Source organism: Bidens hawaiensis, unplaced genomic scaffold (genome assembly GCF_021521415.1).
Source record: "Bidens hawaiensis isolate Kalapana, Puna unplaced genomic scaffold, B.hawaiensis_p1.1 tig00041138_1, whole genome shotgun sequence".
Taxonomy (NCBI): Eukaryota; Viridiplantae; Streptophyta; class Magnoliopsida; order Asterales; family Asteraceae; genus Bidens; species Bidens hawaiensis.
The window spans coordinates 70,461-81,565 of NW_027497271.1; the positions used below are offsets into that span (position 1 = coordinate 70,461).

Consider the following 11,105-nt stretch of genomic DNA (forward strand, 5'->3'; position numbering starts at 1 on the left):
CTTTGTACATGCGCTTTTAAAGTGGAGTTTGCATCTTTGCCATAAAACTTCAAACAATGTTTGTATCGAGCTTTTTGGCTACCGTTAGACATTTCGCATAGGTCGAAATGTTGCCAAACATCATGCTTTCGTTTCGTGGGGATGACCCGAACGACCGTTTCTCCCGTGTTCGAGGCACCCATGTTGACGGATGAAGCAGCACTTTGGGAGGCCATGATAATCGACTACGAAATAAGAGTGGTATACTCGAGTATGAAATAAACGACTACGAAATAAGAGCGTATGGAGTGGTAATGTGGTATAATTGAGCGTGAGATAACAAAATAATCGCGTATGAAATAACAAAATAATCGCGTATGAAATAAACGTTTAGAGCGTTTGGAGTTGTATAATCGAGTGTGATCTAACCAATACCCAACCTAAACTATATATAGATGTTTGTGGGGGTAAAATGGTAAAAAAAAAAACGGTCCAAAAACAAAAAAAACGGGCATATAGCCGTTATAAACCGGTTTTTTTATAAACCGGTTAACCGGTTTTTCCATAACCGGTTAAAAAAAAAACCGGTTTTTCCATTAACCGGTTCGTTAACCGGTTTTGGATCTAGAACTTGTAACCGAAAGACGAACCGGCGGTTTTAAACCGGTCAAACCGGTTTTTAAAAAACCGGTTTTCGTAAAAACCGGTTTCCGGTTTAAACCGGTAAACCAACCGGATTTTTTGGCCATCTCTAGTCTAAACTACACTATCATAGCATCACCATCCAAATAATTTTAATACGTAAAAACAAAAACGAAAATGATTAACCAACGGAATAATAAATAAATAATTATAATTAATCATTATATATACATACATACACTTTCAACAAGCAACTCACAGCTCCACCCAAACCAACCACCCAGCCACCGTCGCATCTCCGTCGAAATGCAGCCGTCGGTGGCATTATCTCTCCTCATCCTCTTAACATTCACTCTATCCAATGCTCACAACATCACACATATCCTCCAAAAAGACCCTTACCTCTCAACCTTCAACCACTACCTCACGTTAACTCACCTAGCCGGAGAAATCAACCGCCGTCAGACCATCACCGTCTGCGCCGTCGACAATGCCGCCATGTCCACCTTGATCGCCAAAGGCCTCTCACTCGAGACAATAAAAAACGTCCTCTCACTCCACGTCTTTGCTGATTATTATGGCGCCAAAAAGCTCCACCAGATCACCAAAGGCTCCACATCCACCGCCACCATGTACCAAGCCACCGGTGAAGCCCCTGGCACCACCGGCTACGTCCACATCACCGACGTTAAAGGCGGCAAAGTCCAATTCACTCCCGAAGACAATCCTTCACAAACCGATGTCTTGTTTGTTAAATCTGTATTTGAATTGCCGTATAACATCTCTGTGATTCAGATCAGTCAGATTTTGAACTCGCCGGAGGCCGAGGCGCCGACGTCGGCGCCGGATTTGAACTTGACGTCGTTGCTGCAACGCGATGGGTGTAAGGCGTTTTATAATCTGTTATCGACTTCTGGAGCTATCGGAACGTTTTTAAGTGCCGCTGACGGTGGCGTTACGGTGTTTTGTCCTAGTGATGACGCCGTTGCTGCTTTCGCGCCAAAATATAAAAACTTAACGGCGGAAGGTAATGCCCTTTTAATTTGACAAATAAAACAAGGAGATTTTAGGATTAAATTAAATAGAAACCAAATCACAAATAGGTGTGTGACTGTGTGTAGGGTTGTTCAAAAGCCGAGCTAAAATCGAGTTAGGGTGGGTTTGACCTTAAGCTCGAAATTAAATGAGACAGCTCGGCTCGATCTTGAAGTTAAATGAACCTAAGATCAAGCCAATGAGCCGAGCCATGACCCACCCAAGCTTGGCTCAGTTAAAAAAATGAGCCAATTCGACTTAAGTCATTTCAAATCAAGTTTCTTTAGTTAGTTTAATTGGAGGTTTTATCAAGCTAGCGACAAGTCGCGAGCTTTTTGTGTATAGCTCTAGGTGTGTATGGTTAAGTTATATTATTAATATAAAGTTTAAACTGAAACCAAAGTCATCGGTCAATCTATTTTATTAACAAATTGGTTTTTGGTTAATCAGTTTGGTTTACTTGGTAAGATTGTTGGATTTCGGTTAATTTGGATTAACCAAAATTAAAAAGAGGCTTAAATATTTGCTTATAATTACATAATTATTAACGAATCGGTATTTAGTTAATCGGTTTGGTTTATTTGATAAGTTTGTTGGTTTTCGGTTAATTTCGATTAACCAAAATTAAATATAAGGCTTAAATATTTGCTTAAAAATTACATAAAATGGATGCATAAAAATAGAAATATGTTAAAATATGAATAGTCAGGTTAAAAAACAATGGGTCTGGATCAATACAAATGAAATTAGCGTGCTAAACGTGAGAATCAAGTAGAGTAATTAAGTAGAGTAATTATATATAAAAGTAATATGATTACTCTACTTGATTCTTACGTTTAGCACGTTAATTTTATTTGTACGTTAGCTTTCTCCAAAAACAATAACCAATTTTCGATTAATTTTAGTTTCGGTTATTCTGTTTTCGGTTATCGCATCCGCATTTGACCGTTACTGATATTTTAGCAGGTAAGACGTCATTGCTACTTTACCACGGCGTGCCAACGTATAACTCAATGGGGATGTTGAGGTCTAGCAACGGATTGACAAACACTTTAGCGACCGAAGGTGCGAATAAGTACGATTTCACGGTGCAAAACGACGGTGAGGATGTGAAATTGAAGACAAAAGTGGTTACGGCGGAGATCACCGGAACCGTTATTGATGATGAGCCGGTGGCGATATATAGAATTGATAAGGTTTTGTTGCCTCGTGAGTTGTTTAAGGGAGCAGTGGAGGCGGATGAGCCGTCACCGTCGCCGAAGAAAAAGAAGTCCGGGAAGAATAGTGATGATGCGGAAGCTCCGGGACCGGATTCGTCGGATGATGATGGTGATGCGGCGGATCAGACGGCGAATTCCGGTGGGAAGCTGGTGTCGTCGGCGGTTATGGTGGTGTTGCTCGTCGTTGCGTTCTTGTGAGGATATACATAATCCACTTTTTGGTTTTAATTTTGAGTTTGATTATATATCTTTTTTTTTCTTCTCTTTTTGTTGTTTGTAATATAATAATTTCTTTTTGGCTTTTCATTTTTGGTTTGTAATTGTTTTTTTAAGTGTATAGGGGATTTGGTGGATAATAAGATGTTACGATTGTTTCTTACTTTTTGTAAAGTTATTCCAATTTTATATCTTTTAATCAATTAATAATCGCAACTGATGAATAAAAAATAAAGATGTGAAGACAATGTGTTGCATAATTTATGTGTTATCATTAGTTGCATAAGTTGTATTAGTGAAGAACAAATCCCTTTAAATACATAATCAATGATGATTAAGTATCATACCAAAGTGAATAGTGATAATATTATTTGTCCGTTGTAAAAGTGGTTACCATTAGATGGGGCTAATGGGTAAAACTATTTCTGAAGAATAAAGATTTGGGTTGAAGTTAAAGATATTGGTATGAAGAGTAAATTCGGCTTTTTGGATTGTCGGGTTTGCTAGTTTAATGATGCATATGTAGTTATGTATGTTATTGGGAGAGAGGTTAGAGTTAGTCGAATCATTTACTTTTAAAGTTTCTCTCGCTCGCAAAGAGTCAAGAAACCCTAGCAAGATTTTGGTTCATAGTTTGATTCACAAGATTAGTAGCATTCTGCTACTGTTTTCAGATTCTATACTTGTTTGTGCCAAGGACTATAATGTTGTTGTTGTTACATGTGCAAAGCTAGTTGTTGTTGGACATGGTAGAATAAAGTTAGTGCAAGTCATGTATCCACAAAATATCCAATTGGAGGGTAGCTAAAGGAAACCGGTAGTTGAATTGTGTCTTGGTTGAAACATTTGTTTGATGGTCTTAACAATTAAATTATATTGACAATTAGGTATTTAGGTGATGATAATGACATGTGCTTAAGCATATGGAAGTCATGTGGTGTCATGGTTATAGTATTCTTGGAAGTTAAAAACATGTCATGGAAATTAAATATTTGGTTTAATACTACTTATGCAACATATCAAGTTTTTTGGTGTTCCCGTACAATAATTATCAGACGCACTTTGAACCAATTTTGCACCAAATGAACTAAATTGGTAAACTTTAAGACTAACTTTTAGTAACACGTGTAATGAACATACTTGCTACTGGTTTCAGCGTACCTATATCATAGACAGTTTACAAGTTGAGCCAAAGGTGATTTAGGCTAGGCTCGCCATATGCGAGTCAACTTAGCTCGACTTGAAAAAATAAACCTCTTTTTTCAAAACACTTGCTACAAACAAAATAATGGCCATTTAGCCTTCTTCAAGTCATATATTTAGTCAAATATTATACAACCCAGTCCAATTAAATCAAAGGCAATTAAATTTTGTTAAAAACTAAAAAACGAAACTATTCGGTTTATTAGGTTAAAACCAAAACAAAACCGAATTTGAATTTAGTTCGTTTTGAACTAACTAAATTTGGTTCGATTTGTTTTTTTAATGTAGACCGAAAAATCCTCTTATTTTTTTTCTTTCTCACTATTTAAGCCTGAGGCCTTTAAGCGTTTAAGAAGTTTTGTCACTATCGCTGACTCACCAACCCGACAGATGGACCGAAAAACCTTCTAAGCTAATAAACCAAGTGTACACGAGTCGTTTGTAATTTGTAGTTTGGTGAGAATCAAACAAACAAACAGCAATATGACGATGATGGCCTATGGGGATGGAGAAAGACAAGACACGTAATGCGATGGTGAACCAATCAAATGATGCAGGAAAATGGCGTATTAATTCCACCAACCTGAAATAAAAATAATAATATCATTATAATTGTATTTGTTATCAATCAATCAATCAATCATGCCCAGTAAAATCTCACCGACAGCAAAGCTATAAGTAGGGTCTGGGGAGGGTGGGATGTAGGCACACCGTACCTCTATCCAAAGGAATAAAGAGGTGGCTTCCAGAGAGACCCTCGGCTCTAAGTACATGTGTATGAAGCAAAATAAAGGAAAATAAAGCAAAATAAAGGAAATCAAAGTTTAACAGTTATATAAAAACTACTACTAATTATAATAATATTAATAATAAGATCACAGTTTAACAGCTATATAAAAGCTAATAATAATTATAATAATAATAATATTTTCAAGGGAAATACCATTATGTATATGGCCTTAACAATAACACCAATCACCATTATCAATTGTATTTGTTAAATGTGATAAAAAAAAGAACACCCTACACCTTTCACCAACACTCACCAATCACCATTATCAATTGTCCATATTCACCATCTACACTTGACTTACGAGAACACACAGCAGTTGTTAGTCTACACGCTATTCATTCTCTATATCACCTTCTTCTTTCTTTTTATTCCGAAAGAAAACGGATTCAGAACCTTACCGATCTGTAAGCTTCATCATCCTTTCATTTTCAATTTCAATTTCAGAGTATCTAGGTTTAGATTAAATCCGTCAGTATATACATGTGATTTTATGTTTTCTTCTACTATTGATTGAATATCTGAATTTATATGATTCGTTGTCCGAATAACTGAAGGTTAGTGATGAAGTTGCTATCAGTATGCTGTATGTTGAATATTAGGTCTTTAATTCGAGTTAGATATGCAAATTAGGGCTTCTTCTGCTGCTGCAGTATAAAAGTTAGGTATTATTGGGAATACTGTTAACTATATGACTCCTTATGATCAGTTTTGTTCGTAATCTCGGTTATGCATAGCTTTTCTTAGGCTAAAAACTGCTATATGATTCGTTTTGTATGTGTATACATGTATTTGGCTCACAGTTGTGTTAAACTTCAGGTGTGTTGTTTCATAAATGGCGGCAATACTGGCTTCTAACAGCTGCTATTGTGTTAAATCAAGTGAGGACGTCGGACAATCTCAGCTTCTCAAGATCGGTTTCTATCCAGAAGCTAGATAAGCATGAATGTAGCTTGCCGAAAGTTCAGAGGTTTCAGAAGCTACATGCTGAGATGCAGCAAACAGAGCCGCCAATGAAATATGGTACCAATGGTCGACCTTCAAAGCTTGATACTAACGGTCAAGCTATCAAGTTAGGTGCTAATGGTAAACCGGTGAATTTGGGTACCAATGGTCAGCCTGTGAAGTTGGGAATGAAAGGTAAACCAATTACCATGGTCACCACCAGTGAGGTGGTGAATAACAACAAGCTTGTATCTAAGCAAAGAGCTGGAATGGTGAATGGATCCACACGAACTGTTAATGGAACAGGTCTTGTTAAGAGAGAAACCACACCACCACTAGTTAAGTCTGTCAAAGTTAAAGAACTCTCGGGATTACCAATGGTCAGCCTGTGAAGTTGGGAATGAAAGGTAAACCAATTACCATGGTCACCACCAGTGAGGTGGTGAATAACAACAAGCTTGTATCTAAGCAAAGAGCTGGAATGGTGAATGGATCCACACGAACTGTTAATGGAACAGGTCTTGTTAAGAGAGAAACCACACCACCACTAGTTAAGTCTGTCAAAGTTAAAGAACTCTCGGGATTCCCACCTTCTGAAGAATTGCGTGTCTTGCCATCAGATGAAAGTTTTAGTTGGGCAAATGATAACTACAATTCAGTACAAAGGTCAATAGATGTGTGGTCTTTTGTTCTTTCTTTGCGTGTTCGTGTTCTTTTTGACAATGCAAAGTGGGCATATCCTGGTGGTTTCACAGAAGAAAAACAGGTTTCAATTTTTACTTTTTTATATCTGAATATATTTGGTTTCTGCTATCAATTTAGTAACTTTGGATGCATATTTAGAAAAACAGAAGAAGAAAAACCGCTTCATGGTTAAGAGAATGTGTGCTTCAACTTGGCCCAACTTTTATTAAACTTGGGCAGTTGTCTTCAACAAGATCGGATTTATTTCCACGTGAATTTGTTGATGAACTCGCCAAATTACAGGTGTAGATCACTTATACTACATGATAAAAGATTAAATGTGGTATCTAAATTTCTGATAATTTTTTTTGTTTATTATGATAATCATATGATTCAGGACAGAGTACCAGCATTTTCACCAGAAAAAGCAAAAGCTTTCATTGAAAAGGAATTGGGAGCTCCGGTTAATGTACTATTCAGGGAGTTTGAAGAACGACCAATTGCAGCTGCTAGTCTTGGTCAGGTGAAGCTTATATCTATAGCCACTTTTTAAATACAGTTAAATTAGTTGAATATGTTTCATGTATTTATCATCATGATGTTTTTTCTATAGGTACATCGTGCAATACTACATAATGGAGAGAAAGTAGTTGTTAAAGATCAAAGGCCTGGTTTGAAGAAACTATTTGATATCGATTTGCGTGAGTTCAGCTCTTACACATTATTGTTGGTTTTTAATTATATTTGTGGTTATTTCAGTGACTCAATCAACATGCTTTTCAATCAGGAAATTAAAGCTAGTTGCAGAGTATTTTCAAAGAAGCGAAAGTCTTGGTGGCCCCACAAGGGATTGGCTAGGTATCTATGATGAATGTGCAAAGTAAGTAGTATTCATCATATATCAATACACACAATCATATATATAGCATCTTTTTGGTAAACAGTGTGAAATGAGGAAAAAAGGGAGCGTATTTTGTGTTTATTTTTGTATTTTTGTCATGGTGTACCTAAGCTTAGGATTGTAAACGAACCAAATGTTCAGTGAACCGTTCAGTGTGAAGTTCTTTTGTGTTCGTTTATTTAATGAACGAACGGACAAGAACAAAATATTTTGTTCATTTAGTTAAAAGGATCGAACATGAAACTTATCTTGTTCGTTCATTTATGTTGGTAAACGTTTGTTAATTTAAATATGCTTGTCTTCGTTCATTTATGTTCGTCAGTTTACATTTGCTAATATATTCATTTAATTTTTTTAGGCCCATTACAATTTCATCTAATTTTAACAACTTTTTAGGCCGAACATATTGTTGTTCGTCTATGTTTGTTCGTTTATGTTCGTGAACCATTCGTTTATACTATTAACGAATGAACATAAACGAACACAAACACATTCATTTTCTTAATAAACGAACACGAACAAGAAAGCCTTGTTCGTGTAGTTTATTGTGTTTGATCGTTTGTCCGGTTAAAGTTAAATGGACAAACACGAACATGCCTAAGTTGGTCAATTTATTACCTTTTTCCAATTTTTTTTGCAGGATCTTGTACCAGGAGATTGATTATATAAACGAAGGGAAAAATGCAGATAGATTTCGCCGAGATTTTCGTAATATAAAGTGGGTCCGAGTGCCTGTATGTTTCTTTCTTGATTCTTCATTTATTATCAATGTTAAACTTAATATATACTGTATTTTTTTAATCCAATTTGATACCATGCAGCAAGTATTCTGGGATTATACTGCAACCAAGGTGCTAACATTGGAATATGTTCCAGGTTTTAATCTGAACTCTATTACTTGATAAATATACGTAATCCGATACTTAAAAAATGATTTTTGTGTTGTAAATTTATGTTAAACAGGCATTAAGATAAATAACGTAGATGCAATAAAAGAAAGGGGTTACAGTCGATCTCGAATCTCTTCACGTGCCATTGAATCTTACTTGATTCAGGTTTAGCATCTACATCTTTATAGTTTATTCATTGTTTTGATCATTTCTTTTATATCGAAATTTTATTAATTTGTGTATATTATACAGATACTGAAAACAGGTTTCTTTCATGCTGATCCTCATCCTGGAAACCTTGCTATTGATGTGGATGAATCACTGATCTACTATGATTTTGGTATGATGGGGGAGATTAAGTCATTCACAAGAGAAAGATTGATGGATCTTTTTTATGCAGTTTATGAAAATGATGCAAAAAAGGTATGATATTTTGTAAAAAAATGTAGTGAAAAAATAACAACCATATAAGATTAGCTAAATTGATATTATTATACAGGTTATGAACAGTTTGATAAGCCTTGAAGCACTTCAACCTACTGGAGACTTGTCACCAGTATGTAAAGTTTTATTTTTCCATATTAGTTTTAATATCTTGATTTAATCTTGAACATATGTTTCTCATACATGATTATATGTTTATGTTTTAATAACAGGTAAGGAGATCTATTCAGTTCTTTTTGGATAATTTGCTAAATCAGTCACCGGATCAGGAGCAAACTTTGGCTGCAATAGGCGAGGTATGCATCTGAGTATTTGTCATATATAGGCCTGTAAACAAACCAGGAGAACACAAACGAGGGCCTGTTCATGTTTGTTCATAAAACTTAGCCGAACACGAACACGAACAATTGATCGAATGGATTTTTGGTGTTCATGTTTGTTCGTTAAGAAAATGAACATGTTTGTGTTTGTTCATGTAAGTTTCTCAAAGTTCTAAACAAATAGGTCTAAAACGTAAACGAACACAAGTGAACATAACTAAACAAACATAAACTAACACAAACGAACACAAACAAATAAGTCTAATACATTAAGTATCCAGTAATTTCAATAAACAAACGTAGATAAACCAACTTCCCACCGAACAGTTCACGAACGGTTCACTGAGCGCTCAGTTTGTTTACAGGCCTAGTCACACACTCGAAAGTACTTTTGAGGCGTTTTGTTTTCTTTTTTTTCTCAGATAATATTTGGATTTTTTAATCATATTTTTTGAGGATATTATGATCTGCATGCAGGATTTGTTTTCTATAGCAACAGATCAGCCTTTTCGGTTCCCATCCACCTTCACATTTGTAATTAGGGCATTCTCCACTCTTGAAGGTGAGCTTGAAATTATGTATACATATGCATGTGTATATGCATCATGTGTGTATCATGCATTCTTTCCATTACATATTTGTAAGTTCTTGAGCTTATGCTTCTTTCCAGGAATTGGCTACTCACTGGATCCAGATTTTTCATTTGTCAAGATTGCTGCACCTTATGCACAGGTTAATTATCTTATTTGATGTTGCAATCATACAAGTTTCCACAAAAAAGTAAAAATAATTTAGAAAATAACAAAACCGTGTGGACCCGAGCCTCTTTAATGCTAATATCTTAAATTTCTCAAATCACTTACAGGAGTTGTTAGATCTGAAACAACAACGACCCAGTGGAACACAACTTGTTGCTGAAATACGAAAGCAAGCCGATGATGTAACGTGACCTCATTCCATATCCATAAATTTATAAAACAAATTATGTATATAAAAGTTATGATATTATAGACTAACAGAAGTGTATGTTAACTTACTTCTAGGCAAGATCAAACACCATGTCGATGCCTAATAGAGTTCAAAGGATTGAAGAGTTTGTTAAACAACTCGAAGTAGGAGACATTAAACTTCGTGTTAGAGTTCTCGAGGTACTTGATTTAGTTATTCATTTCCCATATCTTTTTACATTTTTATATATCTGGTGATGATTACGTATTTTCATGTATATTGTAAGTCTGAGAGAGCAGCTCGGAAGGCAACAATATTGCAAATGGCAACCATGTACACGGTTTTAGGGGGCACTCTTGTAAATATTGGTGTCACACCTAGCTCACAAGGCAGCCAACTTATAGCAAATGGGTCATTTGTTGGTGCAGGTATGTGCATATCTTGATGAATTTTATTTTATTTTAGTTGTGATGAATAATAATGATTTTGAATGAATGTAGGTGTATTCATAGCACTTTTGGTTAGGTCCATGCAGAGGGTGAAGAAGCTGGATAAATTTGAAAAAATGATTTGATTTTTAGAACATTTTTTTTAACTTAAAACGAACATGTATTGATTTGTATACCGAAAACTGTATAGAAAACTATATTTTGATAGGGATAGAAAAACATATAATGTTTTATTTGATAATTATAGCAAAAATAATAAGTAAATTGAAGTTAAAACCTCTTATGTGTTCTTCAAATGATATGATGTGTTTACACGTCACAAGAAATTAAGTAACCAAATTTATCCACAAAGTTGAAAGGCGAGGAGATAAGATGTTTAAACCGGAGCAAAAGCCACTACAGATGCAGGCAAATATGTAGTGAAAATATTAGGTTATTA

General features: G+C 35.4%; 1 protein-coding gene and 1 pseudogene across 1 annotated transcript; both read left to right on the forward strand.

The window, feature by feature from the left end:
• The first annotated feature begins 927 nt into the window (after positions 1-927).
• On the forward strand, positions 928-3,082 carry LOC143592665 (fasciclin-like arabinogalactan protein 2). The gene is made up of 2 exons (XM_077072535.1): positions 928-1,648; positions 2,623-3,082. The coding sequence occupies exons 1-2, from the start codon at positions 928-930 to the stop codon at positions 3,072-3,074; spliced, it is 1,173 nt and encodes a 390-aa protein (XP_076928650.1). The 3' UTR covers positions 3,075-3,082.
• A 2,823-nt stretch (positions 3,083-5,905) lies between these two features.
• Positions 5,906-10,968, forward strand: LOC143592658 (protein ACTIVITY OF BC1 COMPLEX KINASE 7, chloroplastic-like; annotated as a pseudogene).
• Positions 10,969-11,105: the final 137 nt, after the last annotated feature.